The sequence below is a fragment of the Phalangium opilio genome, unplaced genomic scaffold, assembly GCF_054372755.1.
Source record: "Phalangium opilio isolate 3A_F unplaced genomic scaffold, DU_Popi_V2 ptg000038l_1, whole genome shotgun sequence".
Taxonomy (NCBI): Eukaryota; Metazoa; Arthropoda; class Arachnida; order Opiliones; family Phalangiidae; genus Phalangium; species Phalangium opilio.
This window is the reverse complement of record NW_028324161.1, coordinates 5,951,075-5,971,524: the sequence shown is the minus strand read 5'-3', so window position 1 is coordinate 5,971,524 and position 20,450 is coordinate 5,951,075. Positions and strand designations below refer to the sequence as shown.

The 20,450-nt window shown below is 36.9% G+C and overlaps 1 protein-coding gene and 1 long non-coding RNA gene across 2 annotated transcripts; both read left to right on the top strand.

Moving 5' to 3' along the window:
* Positions 1-291: 291 nt before the first annotated feature.
* Positions 292-15,289, top strand: LOC149682817 (uncharacterized). The gene is made up of 7 exons (XM_089834398.1): positions 292-921; positions 990-1,905; positions 2,111-2,264; positions 4,341-4,448; positions 4,574-4,668; positions 4,721-4,835; positions 15,163-15,289. The coding sequence occupies exons 1-7, from the start codon at positions 292-294 to the stop codon at positions 15,287-15,289; spliced, it is 2,145 nt and encodes a 714-aa protein (XP_089690524.1).
* A 2,234-nt stretch (positions 15,290-17,523) lies between these two features.
* On the top strand, positions 17,524-18,221 carry LOC149682816 (uncharacterized). The gene is made up of 3 exons (XR_016365531.1): positions 17,524-17,658; positions 17,754-17,855; positions 18,065-18,221. It is a non-coding gene; the product is annotated as an uncharacterized LOC149682816 (long non-coding RNA).
* Positions 18,222-20,450: the final 2,229 nt, after the last annotated feature.

Genomic DNA, 20,450 nt, shown 5'->3' with positions numbered 1-20,450 from the left:
ATCTTCTCTTTCAATCGCGGCTTAGCCAAACAATGGTTTCACCGATGTCCTACCCCTCCTCCTCTCTGAAAACAAGGAGATGTGCGACCCTCGAGACTATACACTCTTCAGTGATGAAAACAGGAAGGTTCTCGGAAAATTCAAGGATGAACTAAACGGAGTACCTATCCAGTTCTGCGTTCTTCGCCCCAAGATGTACTCCATCCAGTCGTCGAAAGTAGAGAAGAAGACCGTAAAGGGGATTTGCCGTCGTGTGGTTATGACCATTCTGCGGTCACTGGCGCTTTCAAGATGCCGCGTCGCTTTACCCAACGCGTTAACCGTTCGGTCCTGAACTACAAAGACTTGGTCTTGGAGGACCTTCTTAATACGATTCGTCACGCCCCTTTTGGCTTGGCCTTCTCTCCTAGCTATAACATTGATGAGACCTGGGAACTTTGGTTAGATATTTTTTGGGCCACTGTAAGGGATAACATCAAGTCGTCAGCCATACGGGGCAGAAAGCGTTCGCCTTGGATCTCTAAAGAACTCGTTCATCTGAGTCATAAAAAGAACTCGCTTTATAATAAGGCCCGGAAGTCCAATAAGGATTCAGACTGGAATAAGTATAGACAGTTCAGTAATGTTCTACGTTCGACGACACGCGAAGCTTATGACAAGTTCGTTGGGACCTTGCACGATACCCTGGCAACGTATCCTAAACGCTTTTGGAGCTTTGTGAGGTCAAGATCTCTTTTACCACCGCCTTCGTCCTTTGAGGTACCTAATGGGGTGCTGTCTTGCCCTTGCGCCATCGCCGCTGCTTTCGGAAATTATTTTTATGACAGCTTCTGCCCTCCGGATCAGGAGCTGACCTTACCACTCCTCCGTCAGCCTGAACTTCAATTCACCTTCGATCGCGTTAATTCCTCTGATGTTGCCGTGCCTTGACTCGCTTAAAACCTGGTTCCGCCTGCGGTCCCGATGGTATAACACCACGTCTTTTATAGTTGATGGATCCTGCGATTATTGGTCCACTGACTAAACTCTTTAACTACTCACTGGAGACTTCGTCCCTGCCCTCAGGATGGAAATTGGCCAATGTGGTCCCGGTTTTTAAGGGTTCTGGAAAACGGAATGATATAACAAACTACCGCCCTATTTCTCTTACATCCGTCGTTGGGAAGGTCCTTGAATCGATCATGGCCGAGAAACTAAATTTATTCCTCGAAGACAACTCTCTGCTGGCTTCATCACAGTTTGGATTCAGGACTGGTCGATCGTGCATGCAGCAACTCTTACAATCATTTCACCAATGGTCGTCTTTCCTTGATGAGAGGAGTCCTCCAGATGTACATGTTGTCTCCTTTGACTGGTCGAAGGCTTTTGACTCGGTGTGCCACAAGCGCCTCTTGTACAAGCTTGAACGTATTGGAGTTTCGGGACCTGTTCTTTTCTGGTTTCGGAACTTCCTGTCCAACCGCTTTCAACGCGTGATTTATCGAGGGGAGTTTAGTTCCTACCGCCATGTTCTCTCTGGAGTTCCACAAGGCTCGGTTCTCGCGCCATTGCTTTTCAACGTGTTTGTGGCCGACCTACCATCCGTTTTATCTGAACGATGTTCCATCTACCAATATGCGTATGACAGCCACATTTCTCAGGACATACGCGAGGCATCCGACCGGTCTGCTTTGCAGGAAAATATCGATCGAGTTTATCAATGGGGTGTTGCCAACAACATTTCGCTTAATATCCGGAAATGTAATTTCATGGTTCTGACAAGAAGAAAATATCTTGATGACGTTTCCTATCGAATCAACGACACTCCAATGACACGTGTTGTCTCTATGCGGCTACTTGGAGTCAGGGTCAGCTGCGACCTAAGCTGGGCTTCTCATGTCGCCTTTTCTGCTAACCGTGCCAAACGTTTGTGTGGATTTATTCGTAGAACGACTGGCTACCCTAACCCTCTACCGCTCGATGTGTCTACCTGTTTTTGAGTTTGCATCCCCGGTTTGGAATCCTTACCTGAAGAAAGATATTTCTACCTTAGAAGGTGTTCAACGGCGTTTCACAAGCTTCATTCTGAAGTCTCCCAAACCGCTTAAAATCAATCATATACCATATGCAGACAGGCTGCGCACCTTACATCTTTTGCCACTGTCCGTTCGTCGTAATGTGTGCGATATGGTTACACTTGTCCGCCTGGCCACTTCACCTACCTTCCGCCTACACGAATTTATGACCTTGAATCAGAGACACGCTGTTCCGACGTTCTCAACAAAGTATGCGTGCTGCCTTGCCTTGAAGAACTCATTCTTCTACAGAAGCGCTAGTGCTTGGAACGCGTTACCTGAAAACCTCCGATCAGACGCTACTCATTCATCGATTTTACAGTTTCGGTCTTTAATTTCGAAATTTTTACTAGATGCCTGGGTCTTTGATTTTCCTTCAAATTAATTAACTTTCATTCATTTTAACTTTTGTATATTTATATCTATGTATTAAGTGTTTTTGTATTGTCCCGGTAACCACCATGTATAGGCTTTGCCTCTGTGGTTGCCTGCGGTTTTCTCGCGAAATAAATATTATTATTATTATTATTATTATTATTATTATTATTATTATTATTATTATTATTATTATTATTATTATTATTATTATTATTATTATTAAGATTCGTCATGACAATTACAAGGAATGTCTACTTCAGCGTAAACTCGCCATGGATGAGATGAAAAGAATTGTGTAAAAGAAACAAGCCTTGAACCCGTGCTATGAAAAGTGACACTTTATCGACGGTGTATCGACTTATTCGCTTGGACATTTTAAAATTAAGAATGTTAAATAGGGATTTTTCCACCGTGGTTAATCCCGGTTTCTCCTTTTCTTAACTGTAATTTAAATATCTTAGAATTGTGTAAATTTGTAGTTTAACTGTATCTAAATTACTTGCATTGTTAGTCACTTCCATTGAAATTTAGTCATTTGACAGCGTTATTCAACAAACTTTTAGTAGTTAAATAATAATAATAATAATTTGTACCCCTTTCGTAGTTGATTAAAAACACTTTGAAGCGAGGTTTTTCATATCGAATCATTTAAATAAGCAGAATACAAATTTAATCAGCCTTTTAGTCATTTAACTCCACCCTTAATGATTCTCTATTTTACCAAAGTGAAAGAAATAGAGAAATATGGCTGAATGATATCTCTGTTAATTATAGGTCATCTCTATTCCATGAATATCTATAAAGGAATTATAATAGATCATAGGCTTAATCTTTGAATTCGTTAGGTGTATAACTATTTCCTTAATCACACTCTCTACACGTTTTGATTCGGTATGGAATTTCACCACCTGAATGTCTTTTTCCGTTATACTCCTTATTGACGTTCAGTCGTTTGACCTCTTTTGTAACCGTTTTTAAGTATCTCAAATCGGTTTCGTATTGTGTATTTAAAGGGTTGGGCGGTTTTCCATAAAGCATGTTTGAATATTTTAAAAAACTTTATATTTCTTTTAACTTTAACTGTATTTTAATTTTTATAAACATCTCGTCGTTCAAATATATAGTGTTAAGATAAACATAAATAGAGATATATATAATTGTGTTTAAGCATTAAGTTGTCTGTGCAATCTTGCTACATATATATAGCGACTTTGTATTAGATTAAAGTTCCGGGTTAAACAAATAATCGCGAAATATTTGAGTATATGAATAAATAATTTCAATAAACAATACCAAAGGTCAATTTCAACATGGTTGCGAGATGCGGTCAAATGGGTTAACTCTATATGTTGCCATTTGTATTGACCATTTCCCAATTCGGTAAATAAGCTTAAAGTTCATTTTCAGATGAATGAGTATCTCTGCCTTGGTATAAATAGCTGACATTCTAAAACATTTAATACGATAAATGTGTGGTGAAAATGATTGGAATAATTGTAGTAGTAGTTTTGAGTATTCTATGGGGTTGGGTGTTCTTTTCAGAGCGTCCACCCCATAGATGTGTTTTCTCTGCCATCACCCCATGCCCTCACAATGTTGCTGATCCCGGTCAGGTTGTGGAACCTCCAGTGGCTGCCATGAACCCCCAAGTCTACGTGTGAGTTGCTTAAAAATATAAAAGATAATACTTCAGTGTCCTGCGAGTTAATTTAAAATATACTATAGTTGATCATTTAGTATACTGCTGGTTAAAATGGCTAATATTTTAGCGTGCTACGAGTTAATTTAAAATATATAATAAATAGTTTAGCATACCGCGAGTTAAAGTTTAGCGTATGAAATATGATGTTTTAACCTATCAGCCAATTTTCGATCAAATCTTATGATCCTAATATTTATTTATTTTAGCCCACCTCCGTTCGAATACGTCGAATGGTCTGTAGACGAGGGGTTCATGGAGGATCTCCTATTATCCGACGGCTCTGAGGATGAGGAGGAGGAGACAATAGTCTGGCCGTAAGTTTTCCATGGACGTGTTTACTTCATTTATATTTAATATTAATTATATTATCATCACCTGCCTTCTAAAACGTTTTGAATTTTGTTTACTTATTTTTTATTTTTCTTTTCTCTACTCCCAGGGGATGGGATTTCGATCAACTTTGGACCGAAGGATATGCCCGTTTACCCGAGGCACACTGTTTGCATTGCGGGGGTAATGCTTTAGGAGTCGAGGGTGTGATGCTACCTCGATAGTTTTCTACTGTATGAATAGTAGATATTATCAGAGCGTCCACCCTATAGACGTGCTTTCTCTGCCATCACCCCATGCCCTCACAATGATGCTGACCCCGGTCAAGTTGTGGAACCTCCAGTGGCTGCCATGAACCCCCAAGTCTACGTGTGAGTTACTTAAAAATATAAAAGTTAATACTTCAGTGTCCTGCGAGTTAATTTAAAATATACTATAGTTGATCATTTAGTATACTGCTGGTTAAAATGGCTAATAGTTTAGCGTGCTACGAGTTAATTTAAAAATATATAATAAATAGTTTAGCATACCGCGAGTTAAAGTTTACCGTATGAAATATGATGGTTTAACCCGGTCCCGATGGAAGATACAGTGTATGCGAAAGTCGTGCTTGCGAATGTTAATCGACGTGGTTAAAATGTGTTTCTTGATGTGTACTATTTTGCAGAATAAAGATTAAGATTGTTAATCTCAATAATAACTTTCAATCAATCAATCTCTGTATGCTTAAAACACGTCTCTTATTAAAAAAGTTCGCTTAATTTCGCCTAACCCATTGAAAACTACCCTTAAGCAAGAGTACAGTACACATAAATATTTTGCGTTTTAGGCTTAGAAGTTAATAATAAAATAAATAAATAAAAACTTGGAGGTTTGAAAAGTTAAAACCTTGGAAAATTTCGCATATGCATTACGCAGTTTCCTCCCGATTGCGGCTCTGGAGTTTCATAAGAAAAACTTCCCGACTTTCCCCTATTCCAGCCCAATGTAAAGACACCTTGTCAAATACCGTAGAAAGTACATTGAAAACCCCTGTTTAAGTAGACCGGAAAGCGCGCGCAAAATAAACCCCCGCGTTTTGTTAAGAGTGCATATCATAAATTTAGTCGTATAAGCGCATGAATGCAGAATAACCAAACCTCGCCTTAGTCCCTCACTAGAGCATTATTAATATGAAAATTTCAGACAATGAAACTGTACACGTATTCATGGGTGTCTATGAGCAACTTCATAATAAAGTATATGACATATGTAGACGAGTTTTTAAAAATTTTCACAACGTACGGTTTTATCACGTGTTTTTTGTTTTGAATATGCGTGGACGTTTAATATGCTTCAATTATTTTCTAGATAAGGCCTGATGACGGCTCTAATGTATAAGGAAGGTTTTTGGATTGGTTTTAACTTTTTTCGTATTAAGTTTATTGTTTTGAAATTTTTCTACTGAACTAAAATCCGGGCCCTTAATATGTGGTAAAAATTTCAAGATGATCCATCCAATAGTTTATTTTATAAAGCATAAAGTTGCTAAGGGTGGTTTTCATTTCCATAAAATTAATCACAGATTTTGGCGAAAAACTAGAGAATCTCCATAGAAATAACATGGGAAATTTTCCAAACTTACCCATTTTGTAACTACCCTTACAAAAATAACTATACTTTTGATAGATTTGAAACCGGTCTTAAATGAAAGCCCCATTTTTAAAGTGGGCGCCAATTTTTGTTTCATTAAGAAAAACAAAGTTTAAGTATTGTTTTTAATAGTTTTAAGTACCTGCTCCGAATTACGTGGTTTACCTTTTAACTGTGGAACTTAAGACTTTTTTGCTTGGTTAAGTAATAAAGAAAGTCATTCTAGGACTTACGTCGTTTTACTGCGGATTATCAAATTGGTAGGGCAATTAGCTAGCTTAATTGTCATTGTAACTTTTGCGCGTCCAACTAATTTAGTTGCGAAGTACAGATTAAACTTAATTAAACAAAATAAGCAATTAAAGATAATTACCAATTATAGGTAATTAAATTTTTACACGAGTCTAAACTATAACATCTGTTTGTGTACAAGTCTACGGAATCTGTTTAAGCGCAGACCTACAGAATATTTTTGTGCAAAGGGGTATAAAATCTCTTTGTGCAGAGGCCTATGCAATCTTTTTGTGCACAGGTCAGTGGAATATTTTTGTTTCCAGGTCTATGGAATCTTTTCATGCACAGGCCTATGAAATATGTTTTACTCAGGTCTACGGAATGTTTTTGTGCAAAAATCTGCATCGAATCCTTTTGAGTATAGGAGTATGGAATCTTCTGTGCACAGGTCTATGGAATTTTTTGTTCATGGGTCTATGGTATATTTATGTGCACAAGTTTGAAGAATCTTTATGTGCACACAAGTTTGAAGAATCTTTATGTGCACACAAGTCTGAAGAATCTTTATGTGCACACAAGTCTGAAGAATCTTTATGTGCCCAAGTGAAAAATCTTTATTTGCACAGGTCTACGACTTCTGTTTGTGCACAGGTCTGCGACTTCTGTTTGTGCACAGGTCTTCGACTTCTGCTTGTGCACAAGTCTACGACTTCTGTTTGTGCACAGGTCTTTGGAATCTGATTTGCTCATTTCTATGACATTTCTTTTTGCGCAAGTCAATAACATTTGTTTATGCGCAAGTCTAAAACATCTGTTTGTACACAAGACTAAAACATCTGTTTGTGCACAAGTTTAAAAAATCTGTTTGTGCACAAGTCTAAATCATCTGTTTGTGCACAAGTCTAAATCATCTGTTTGTGAACAAGTCTAAAACACCTGTTTGTGAGCAATTCTATAACACCTGCTTGTGAACAAGTCTATAACACCTGTGTGTGAACAAGTCTATAACACCTGTGTGTGAACAAGTCTATAACATCTCTTCGTGCACAAGTCTATAACATCTGTTTATTCACAAGTCTATGACATCTGTTTGTGCACAAGTCTCTAACGTCTGTTTATAAACAAGTCTATTACATCTGTTTATAAACAAGTCTATTACATCTGTTTGTGCACACGCGAGGGACTTCTGTCTGAGCAAGGGTCTACGGAATATTTTTGAGCACGGGTCTACGGTTTATTTTTGTGCAAATGGGTATGGAATCTTTTTGAGCATAAGGGTTTTAAATCTGTTTGAGCATAGGGGTATTGAAAATGTTTGTGCATAACTCTATGGAATCTGATGTGCACATGTCTATAACATCTCTTTTTGCGCGAGTCTACGACATTTCTTTGTGCACAAGCCTGTGATTTCCATTTGTACGAAATATTTTTATGCGTAGGTGTACGGAATATTTTTATGCACAATTGTACGGAATATTTTTGTTCACAGGTGTACGGAATATTATAGGTGAAAATGGATTCGGAATATATTTGTGCACAGGTGTACGAACTGTTTTTGCTCACAGGTGTACGGAATATTCTAGGTGAAAATGGATTTGGAATATTTTTGTGCACAGGTGTACGAACTGTTTTTGTTCACAGGTGTACGGAATATTATGGTGAAAATGGATTTGGAATATTTTTGTTCACAGGTGTACGGAATATTTTTGTGAAAATGGATACCAAATATTTTTGTGCACAGGTGAACGTGATATTTTTGTGCAAATGGGTAAGGAAAATTTTTGAGCATAGGGCTATGGAATGTTTTTGTGCAGAGGTCAATGGAATATTTTTGTGTACAGGTATAAGGAATGTTTTTGTGCAGAAGTCCGTGAAATATTTTTTTGTGTACAGGTATATGACTCATGTTTGTGCACAAATCTATAGAATGTTTTGTACACCGGTCTAGGACATATGATTCTGCACTAGTCTATGGCATCAGTTTGTGCAAAAGTCTGTGGGATGTGTTTTTGCACAAATATTTGACATCTATTTTTGCACAAGTCTAGGGTATTTGTGTGTGTACAGGTCTACAAAATATGTTTGTGCACAAGTCTGAAGAATCTTCATGTGCACAAGTCTACGGAATCTCTTGTGCAAATGTCGATGACATCTCTTTTTGAGCAAGTCTATGAAATCAGTTTTTACACAAGCATATGACATCTGTTTGTGCACAAGTCTAAATCATCTGTTTGTGCACAAGTCTAAATCATCTGTTTGTGAACAAGTCTATAACACCTGTTTGTGAACAAGTCTATAACACCTGTTTGTGAGCAATTCTATAACACCTGTGTGTGAACAAGTCTATAACACCTGTGTGTGAACAAGTCTATAACATCTCTTCGTGCACAAGTCTATAACATCTGTTTATTCACAAGTCTATGACATCTGTTTGTGCACAAGTCTCTAACGTCTGTTTATTCACAAGTCTATGACATCTGTTTGTGCACACGCGAGTGACTTCTGTCTGAGCAAGGGTCTACGGAATATTTTTGAGCACGGGTCTATGGATTATTTTTGTGCAAATGGGTATGGAATCTTTTTGAGCATAAGGGTTTTAAATCTGTTTGAGCATAACTCTATGGAATCTGATGTGCACATGTCTATAACATCTCTTTTTGCGCGAGTCTACGACATTTCTTTGTGCACAAGCCTGTGATTTCCATTTGTACGAAACATTTTTATGCGTAGGTGTACGGAATATTTTTGTGCACAGGTGTACGAACTGTTTTTGTTCACAGGTGTACGGAATATTATAGGTGAAAATGGATTTGGAATATATTTGTGCACAGGTGTACGGAATATTATAGGTGAAAATGGATTTGGAATATATTTGTGCACAGGTGTACGAACTGTTTTTGCTCACAGGTGTACGGAATATTATAGGTGAAAATGGATTTGGAATATTTTTGTGCACAGGTGTACGAACTGTTTTTGTTCACAGGTGTACGGAATATTATGGTGAAAATTGATTTGGAATATTTTTGTTCACAGGTGTACGGAATATTCTTGTGAAAATGGATACCAAATATTTTTGTGCACAGGTGAACGTGATATTTTTGTGCAAATGGGTAAGGAAAATGTTTGAGCATAGGGCTATGGAATGTTTTTGTGCAGAGGTCAATGGAATGTTTTTGTGCAGAGGTCAATGGAATATTTTTGTGTAGAAGTCCGTGAAATATTTTTTGTGTACAGGTATATGACTCATGTTTGTGCACAAATCTATAGAATGTTTTGTACACCGGTCTAGGACATATGATTCTGCACTAGTCTATGGCATCAGTTTGTGCAAAAGTCTGTGGGATGTGTTTTTGCACAAATATTTGACATCTATTTTTGCACAAGTCTATGGTATTTGTGTGTGTACAGGTCTACAAAATATGTTTGTGCACAAGTCTGAAGAATCTTCATGTGCACAAGTCTACGGAATCTCTTGTGCAAATGTCGATGGCATCTCTTATTGAGCAAGTCTATGAAATCAGTTTTTACACAAGCATATGACATCTGTTTGTGCACAAGTCTATAACATCGGATTGTGCAAAATCGTGTGACTTCTGTTTGTGTACAAGTCTGTGGAATCTATTTGTGCACGAGTCTACGTAATATATTTGTGCGCAAATCTATGGAATCTGTTTATGCGCTAGTGTACGGCATCTGTTTGTGCACGGGTCTACGGAAAATGTTTGTGCCAATGGGTGTGGAATATTTTTGAGCATATAGGGGTATGGAATGTTTCTGAACAGGTCCAAGGCATGTTTTTGTGCACAGGTCCATGGAATATTTTTGTACACAGGTCTATGTCACATGTTGATACAAAAGCCAATATAATATTTTGTGCATAGGTCAATGGAATCTTTTTGTGCACAGTTTTATGAAATATTTTTGTGCGCAGGTCTAGGGAATATTTCTGTGCAAATGCTTAGTTATGGAATAGTTTTGTGCTATGGGTATGAAATCTTTATGTACACAGGTCTAAGGAATCTTTATGTGCACAAGCCTATATAATGTTTTGTGCACAGTTCCATGAAATATTTTATGCACATCTCCATGAGATTTTTTGTGGACAGGTCTATGGAAACTTGATGTGCACAAGTCTATAGAATGTTTTTTGTGCACAAGTCTATGACTTATGTTTGTGCACAAAACTATGGAATCTGGTTTGAACATGTCTATGACATCTGTTGTGCACAAGCCTGTGACTTCCACTAGTGTACAAGTCTACGGAATTTGTTTGTGCACATGGCTACGGAATCTGTACACAAATGTGTATGGAATCGTTTTGTGCAAATGGGTATGGAATTGTTTTGTGCAAATGGGTATGGAATTGTTTTGTGCAAATGGGTATGGAATTGTTTTGTGCAAATGGGTATGGAATTGTTTTGTGCAAATGGGTATGGAATTGTTTTGTGCAAATGGGTATGGAATCTATTTGTAAACAGGTCTATGGAATCTATTCGTAAACAGGTCTATGGAATCTTTATGTAAACCGGTCTATGGAATCTTTATGTAAACAGGTCTATGACTTCTGTTTGTAAACAAGTCTAAGACTTCTGTTTGTAAACAAGTCTAAGACTTCTGTTTGTAAACAAGTCTAAGACTTCTGTTTTTGCACTAGTCTAAGACCTCTGTTTTTGCACTAGTCCATGGAATCTGATGTGCTCATATCCATGACATCTTTTTTAGCGCAAGTCTATGATGTATTTTTTGCGCAAGTCTATAACATCTGTTTGTGCACATCCCTGTGACTTCCGTTTGTGTACAAGTCTCCGGAATCTGTTTGTGCACAGGTCTACGGAATATTTTTGTGCACAGGCCTACTGAATCGGTTTGTGCAGAGGCCTAAGGAATCTGTTTTTGCAAAGGTCACTGCATCTGTTTGTGCACAGGTCTAAAGAACATTTTTCTGCAAATGGATACGGGATATTTTTGTGCAAATGGATATGCAGTATTTTTGTGCACTGGTGTACGAGATATTCTTGAGCATATTTTCGAGCATAGGGGTATGGAATGTTTTTGTGCAGAGGTCCATGGAATCTTTTTGTGTACAGGTATATAATATCTCTTTTTGCACAAGTTTATGACATCAGTTTGTGCGCAAGTCTATGACATCAGTTTGTGCGCAAGTCTATGACATCAGTTTGTGCGCAAGTCTATGACATCAGTTTGTGCGCAAGTCTATGACATCAGTTTGTGCTCAATTCTAAGGGATCTGTTTGTGCACAAGTCTACGGGCTCTGTTTGTACACAATTATATGACATGTGTTCTCACAAGTCTATGGTATCTGTATATGTGTACAGCTCTACGAAATATGTTTGTGCACAGGCAGGGTGACCACAACAAAGCCTTGTAATAGTTATAGGAAAATAGGAAATTTACAATTGATTTACAGGAAATTATAGGAGACTAGCTGTTTCCCGCGGCATCGCTTGAGTGTAGTAGGAACTTCCATCAAGTATGGGTACATTTTACTGATTCGACTAATATTTTTGCAGCATCCTAGGAGCGAAGGCACTCAGCGTCGCCCATCAGCTCGTCGGGACATTTTTTATTATTTACACGCAGACATTCTATAAAGAAGTTTTTTTTAATATCTGGCCGCCATTTAAAATGATGGCAACAAATCGATCCCGAAAGACCATTCAGCCCGTCTATAGGTTAAAGGAATCCAGTGTACTAAATATTTGTGAAATCGGTTGAAACGCGCGGACTTTCTTACAAAGAGAAGATTTGCTTCATTTCTGCGCGCCATTTATTAAGATGGTGGCGGATTGGAAAAATCTTTCTTAGTACGCGCCTACTACTTACGAGTATCGTTCCTCCAAATTTTCAGCCTTCTAGGGCCAGCGGTTTGGGCTCGGCGATGATTATCAGTCAGTCTGTCAGTCAGTCAGGACTTTGATTTGTATCATGAGTGAATCATATACTAGCTCCCTATAAGTTACTCAGCCACACTGGCCTAATGTCTCCAGCGTTTTCTTCCCGTCAAAAAAGTGTTACCTATATGCGACCTACAGTGAGAGAAAATAACACTTCTCCCGGCGCTTACGTATTTCCGGTAAAAAACCGGAAAAGGAGATCAACCAAAGAAACTTTGAACTGAAAGGTAGTTAGTATAAGCATACGACGTTCTAGAAATGTTGTGATTGTTTGCGGACGGTTTAGAGTCGTATTTTATCTTTGAAATTATTTTAATGGGTTAGGGTTGGCGCAATAGGAAGTTTTATTTTTTTCGCATTAAAATTGCAGAATTTTGGATATTTTTTGACAAAGCCCAAATGATAGAAACTCATTTAAATTCAGACTTCAGAGCGTTGCCTACGGAATAAAAAATTCAGAGGCAGGAACTATTTATGGTGAGAGAACCAAACTTTATCAAAAAATAAGAGCTAAACAACAACTTAATAGTCATCTCAAAAACCTTACTAAACTTTTTAATAATGCGTCTAAAGAACTAATAGAAAAACTTAAAGAAAGGCCCAACCCATTTTTAACGAAGCCTGTTGTGAAACCAAAATTATTTTTCAATAAGCAAAAGAATGAATGTGACGCAAAGAAGTCAAACCTCCAAAACCGTTAATACCATTTGGAACTATCGTCACTTTCAAGTTCTCGATATATTAATTTCAAAGCCCTAAGAGAGGGCGCCGTCTACTATAACTTTCACCCGCCTTCCCTCCTCTCGACTACTATTGGGAAGAAAATGCTGCATACATTAGGCCAGTGTGACTGAGTAACTTATAGGGAGCTAGTATATGATTCACTCATGTTTATATAGATAAACTTAAACTTAAAACACGATCGGAATATCTGAATCACAGAAGCGTTAGCCTGTATTGTAAATTCACGGTGGCTGATTGCTAGTAGCTAGTGGAAATCGGCAGGCGCGTAGGAACGTTTCGAATTTAGGGGGGTACAGTCTATATGTGGATTTGGGCGCCCCCCCCCCAAGAAAAGAAAAATGTCGAAAAATACATTTAGCAATTAAGGTACTTTAGTTACAGTGAAATGTGAAATGGTCAGGGTTGGCAAGTTTTTGCCAGGGGTGGAAAAACCGCGGTTTTAACCTGGTTAAAACCGGGCGGCAAAAACTAATTTTCCGCGGTTTTTTCCGCGCGGTTTAAACCAGGTTAAAACCGGTGGCAAAAACTATTTTTTCCGCGGTTTTTTCCACTTTTTAAGGTTTTTTCCTGAATTCTATGCAAAGTATTTGACTAATTATTCGTTAAAAATTCGCGAACAACTTGAAGCTAAATTAATATAAATAAATTCATATCAGTTATCATTATGCCTTTAATTTACTAGCATCGGGTACAAGTGCCACTACTCTATAGCGTTAGAAAAGGTCTGTTTCCACACGCTTCTTACTGGCCATGTAACCAACCAAATATAGTGACATGTTATAGCTCAGCCTCGATAGAATGTTTTCTACTTTCTTTCATTAATGGAAAACTTTGAAATAGGTTAAAGAATGAAACCGCTTCTACTTTTGTTTTCCTGACAAATGCTCATAGAAAAACGCCTGGCAAATTTGAATACTAAAAATTTAATACAGCAATAACCATCTCAAATTTAAAAATTAAAAATACTATTGATATTTTTCTAACATAACATTAATAAACATCACGAAAATGCACTTAAAACTCGCTAGTTTACCACTTTGTAACCATGAATTTAGTTTTTGCTGGTTTTTTCCGGTTTTTTCCACGTGTCCCGGCAAAACTAGTTTTGTCCGGGTTTTTGCCAACCCTGGAAATGGTAAATTATTATGATTTTCCAGAAACTGGTGGCCGATAGTTGTTGCTTGTGGGTAATTTTCGGCACAAGAATTTTTTATCAATCCTCTCTGGATATGTTTAGATAATCACTTAATGATTTATTCTTAATGAGTAATTTTTTCCCGTATGTCAGGGCACCAACTCTTTTAGAGAATTTTTCAATTGGAAAAATAGGATTCCCTTCTCAAAATATCGGATTTTATAGGACCGGATTCATAAAACTAAAGGATTATATTGGACTCTTAAATGATAAGACCCATAGTGCGGATAATTTTATTTAGTGAGAATGTAAGATTCCTTTAAGTGCGTTATATCACAACTTGATCTAATCAAATACTCAAGGGCTCACATAGAAGACACATTCAGATTTACTTTTAAAAGTGACTAATGATTAAAAAAAACAATAAGCAAAAAGAGACTTAAAAGTGACTGAAAATTACCAAATCAAGCTATTTAAAGGGTCAGGTAGGAAATGATAATTTCCAGAGAAACCTAATTTTCAAAATTCTTTTTATAATTAAAGATAATTTAAAAGTCGGTGCTCTAATTGAGCTTAATCTGTGAACTTAGAGATTTTAGATGAAAGGTCTTAGGCAAAGTTCAATTGGAACGCAGCTCAGAATGCAAAGTAATTGATATACTTTAAATATTATTTAAATTCAATTATGGAAACATTGAAGGGAAAAATGTGACCAAATGAGATCTCGCTAATTCTACGTTTAAAACGTCATGCAACTGGGATTATAAATAATTACTTCGAAATCCCAAAAATATAGGACTTTAAAGGACGATTTGTGAAATTGTAGGATACTTTCTAAAATATAGGATTTTATTGGAATTATAGAATCTCTGGGTGCTGAAGCGTAAGTGGCAGGCACTACAAGAAGCAGACGATTAAGATGCAAAAGACTAGGTTTCGTCCTGCATACTTTCTTGCTGCCATTGCCTTTTAAAAAAGGTTTCTCCGTGTCCGCTTTATTTTCGCAATAGATCATTTCGGTATTCATCTCTGCGCAGGCACGAACGGTCTTCAGCGCCCCAAATTTGCGAAGCTGTCTTTGATAAGCTGAATAAGCTCTTTACCTTTTTATGCCTTACCGAAGACGGGTTTGGCTTCTACGACGGAAAACGGCGCTGCGCCTAATACCGAAATGGTCTATTCGCCTCTTTTTACTTCAGTATCATTTTGGCGTTTTTATTATAATTTTGGCGCCCTTTCTGATCCATTTAGGCGCCCTAGTAAAATTTTAGGGGGGTACAATGTACCCTTGTACCCCCCGTTCCTACGCCACTGGAAATCGGTATTACTTTCTGTCAAATTTCTGTTTTGAGTGATATATAACAAAACCAAAAGTGAGAGAGCGCAAAATATCTACAATTTCAAAAAATAGGAAATTATAGGAAAATTATCGAAATTATAGGAACTAATAGGAAGAATCCGAAAATAGGAAAAATTATAAAATTTAGGAAATGTGGTCACCCAGCACAGGTCTATGGAATATGTTTGTGCACAGGTGTATAGATTGTTTTTGTACACAGGTCTGCGTAATAATTTTTTAGCCTTAGTCTTCGGAATCTATTTGTATTATTGCATCCACTGTGCTTTGCACGTGAAAACGACGGGAAGGCAATTTGAGTTGGACTGGGCGTTGAAGCAATCAAGATTAATACTTCTATAATAGATGGTTAGGGCCTTGTTAGTTCAAACGCGGTAACTAATAAACGAGCAACACCACAAGACTTAAATGGAGCGCCTGCTTTTCTGTATAAGTTTTAAAATACTAGTTTATAAACAGTTTTAATTCATATTAAGACTGAAGTGACAGATATTAATAAAAAATGTCTTTGTACACAAAGACGCGAAAAAGTAAGAGATAAGTGTAGAAAATTAATTGTTTGAAGTAACAGATATTCAAATTTTCATTTTTGAAGACGTGATTATAAAACATCAATTATTTGAAAAACTTTCTTATCTTAGTTTTTTTCACAAAAATTTCAGAGAAACTACCTTGATACTACTGTTTATTTTCTAGAAACATTTGCTTCAAGGAAGTTCCAATACTCGGATATCTGAAAAATAGAGCTAGAAGAATTTATTTTTATATTTTAAAATTGAAAATATTGCGAACCGAAAATTACATTCGCCCTTTGACTGTGATGTAGTTATTTGAGTCAAAAGGATATGTAGCTTGATCGTGATCTTTTGAGAGAGATACAATGCGTCAATTTTTGAAAACTCGAAAACTTCAAAATTAACGAACACGTTTAGTTAAGTTTTCATGCTTATTTTATTTTGTTTGCTATGAACGATTTTCTCTCCATTTTATTCTCCTTATAGGCCCGAATACTCAAACTATCTCCAAATTTTAAAAAGAAAATAAAATGCATACGTTTTCTATTTTTAAAATGATGCACATGTTTAAGGATAAAATATATTACTTAAGGAATTTTGGTGAAAAAAACTAAGATAAGAAATTTTTTCAAATAATTGATGTTTTATAATCACGTCTTCAAAAATGAATTCGAAAAAATACGTTTTATTCAGGAACCAAAAAGCACGTCCTTGGTAACATTTTAAGGACCCAAGACGGACTACCCTCTGTCGTCATCCAACTCTCCTTTCTTACCCCGGTGGTCCATTTCCCAAGATAGTCCGGTCTGGTACACGCTTCTTTATTAACTTTTCTTTTTTTTAAAGAAGTCTCATTCACACGATACACCGGTACGTCGACTAAACTTCGGATAAAACGTAAGGTTTTTCCCCCTATTCCAGGCTAATGCAAAGACACCTTGTCAAATACCGTAGAAAGTACATTCGAAACCCCGTTTAAGTAGACCAGAAAGCGCGCGCAAAACAAACCCCCGCGTTTTGTTAGGAGTGCATATCATGAATTTACTCGTATAAGAGCATGAATTCAGAATAACAAAACCTCGTCCCAGTCTCTCACTAAAGACTACGCTATATTTCTATATAATATTTGAATCAAAGTCGTATGTACATATTCATGGGTGATTTTGAATGAATTTGTAATAAAGAAGATAGATGACAGTTTTAGACGAGGATTTCAAAATTTTAAACGTTCTCGTTTTTTTTTTCATATTGTCTTATTGTTTTGAATTTGCGTGCACATTTAATATATTCATCAACTGTAATTGCTTCGTCAGCAAAACAGTAAATAAAAGACCATGTTTCTTTTGCCAAATCATCACTAACTCTCCCGGAGAACTCGAAAGTCAGCTCCAAACTCTATGCTCTTCAACTTTGGTAAGAAAACTTTGAATTTTAACTTTTTAAATTTTTCATTCGACAACGAGCACTTCTTCGTAATTTGTCTTTTAAAAATTATTCTTAAAATTATTTGCAATTGGGGACAATATTGGACACTTTAACAAAGTTAAATTAGTCTTTCCTTTATCTAATTTTATACTTAAAGAAAACCATGTCTCGAGGAAACCTTGTTTGTTTCTTATTGGCTTGTTGCGTCGTCATTTCAATGGCCGAGCATGGAGATAGTAAGTTCTGTTAAAGAGTTTCTGACTTCCAGTTTTAACAGAAAAAAAGCAAATTATTTTCATTCCGATTTTGAAATCACCTCTTTTTGTTAAAGAATGCGACAAGAAAGATGATGATTGTTACTGTCGTGATGGTGGATACGCTTCTACTATAATGGGAACTTGCGAGCCGGATGGAACATGCAACTGCGAAAACGGTAATTCAATTACTGGAAATTCTGTATTTATAGACAATTCCCTCTTCTTCGCCGAAAATGAGTCACCCAAACTTATCCATGGTATTTTCGAAGCCCCTCTCTTAATTAACATTTTTGTTATTTAATATACTGTCTTAACCCTTAAATATCTCAGCACATGACACTGAGCCACGCCACCTTTTCCTTAAAGTGTTACCTTTATTTTACAGACTGCAAAAAAACTGATAATAGTAATCTCAGTATGCCATATTCTTGTAAATGTCCCGATGGAGCACTCGCTCATTGCTCCCAATCTGGCAGATGCTTATGTTGATTAAAGTGTTTATCTTGATGTTTAATATGTTCAAGAATAAAGATTAAGATTGTTAATCTCAATAATTACGTTTAATCAATCAATCGCTGTATGCTTAAAATAGTCTCTTATCCCTAAAGTTCACTTAACTTCGCCTCGTCTTTTGAAAACTACCCCTAAACAAGAGTACAGTATACATTTACTTTTGCTTTTTAGGCTTAAATGTTAGGCCTAATATTATAGCAAAAAGAAATAGAGGTTTGGGAATTTTCGCCTAAACTTATTACGCAGTTTCCTCCCGGATCGGGGCGCTGGAGTTTCATATGAGATTAACGTTCCACCGTTCCCCTTTTCCAGTCCAATGCAAAAACATCTTGTCAAATACCGTAGAAAAACTATTCGGAACCCCCGTTTAAGTAGACCAGAAAGCGCGCGCAAAAACAAAAGAGCTAGCTCGTTCTACTTCACGAGAGCGCGAACATTCAACAAGTGCCAGATGTTACCGCCATACGTCCCCGGCTTAAACACGCTAACAAGTTAGGTTGACTTTATCAAATCATAGACCTCGTTAACATCAAGTTAAGTTTGGAGCGGGGTAGGAACGGAGGTTTCCGTGTTGAATAGCTTAAAACGCTGGTATGACTGAGTGAGGTTCCTTAGGCCTTGAGAGAGGTTATCCGAGATGGAATCCGATCGATAGTGCCCGTGATTGGCCTATTTAGGTCAATATTACAAGTCTATTTATTAATCATCCAACCAGATTAGGGAATTCCGTAATATTCGATACCGGATTGAGCAAGGGGGATAAAAGTTGTTAAGCCTAATTTGAAAACTTCATGTCCACAAACTAATTTCCTTTGTGCCACAAGGAGATTCCTAAGCCTAACTTGAAAACTTCAAGTCCACAAACTGATTTCATCCATTGTGCCACAAGGAGATTCCTAAGCCTAACTTGAAAACTTCATGTCGACAAACTGATTTCATCCATTGTGCCACAAGGAGATTCCTAAGCCTAACTTGAAAACTTCATGTCGACAAACTGATTTCATCCATTGTGCCACAAGGAGATTCCTAAGCCTAACTTGAAAACTTCATGTCCACAAACTGATTTCATCCATTGTGCCACAAGGAGATTCCTAAGCCAAACTTATTTTTTAAGGAAGGAGATTGCTACTTAAGCCTATTTTGAAAACTTATCTTTAAACATTCATGTCTACAACTGATATCCATCCATTGTGCTTTAAGGAAGGAGATTGTTACTTAAGCCTATTTTGAAAACTTATCTTTAAACATTCATGTCTCCAACAGATTTAATTTATTGTAGCTTAAAGTGTTAGAGTCACCAAAAATCGCTATTTTTAAAACTTATTCCCATCTGAAAGATCAAATCTTTCTGATTCAGAATATCTATTTATAAAATGCATTATAATTTTTCAAATATTATTAAAACCCCAGCTTTCGGAACCTACTCGCAGAATTTTTCCAAACTATTTTGACAGTTAAATTTCGCGGTACTCCATATACCCCTGGTGACGTCACGATTCGAGCGCGCGTGAGCACGCGGCACGCGCGACTCCGCACGTCCTATTTTTTTATTGATAGGTGGCGCTTTCAAAGTGATCGAATTTGACGCGCGCGCGATGTTTAAAACAAGGCTTAGCTCTCCTAATGAAACCTGTCTCGCGCTGGTCAACCTCTTATGACGTCACCAGGGGTATTTTTAAATTTATTCCGTCTTAATGAGGTATGTGAAATATCAATTTTCTTTTTCATATTACAAAATGAATAAATTTCTATGAGACTTTTTACTTTGGATCTACTGTTATTATAACCCAATTGATGTTTTAAAACGAAAATTAGCCACTTCAAAAAACGTGGCACTAACACTTTAAGAAGAAGATTGTTAAGCCTAATTCAAACTTTCTAGTAACCTAATTGCTTGTAGCTGGGAGCATCACGTGATTGTAAGGGCGGGAAATTACCTTTTGTGTTTTTGTATTTGGACGGAGTTGTCCGTAACATTGACCGCTACCTACAGAGAAAACGTTAAATTTAATTTGTGGAGACCACAGGGTACTGGTAACATTTGTTTGTTAATTAGTACTAGTTTAGGATGTAATTTGTTTTGCTATAGATCAATACCTAGACTTTCTTATACCTAAAAATAGAAAGATTGTCCCATACAACTCTGTGACGTCTTGTTTGCTTTGTTTTGTATTGTAATTACTATAGATAATTTATGATTATCTTAAAGATTTATTTTGATGCTAAATTTAATTCAAGGCGCAAAAAAGTCTTCCCTG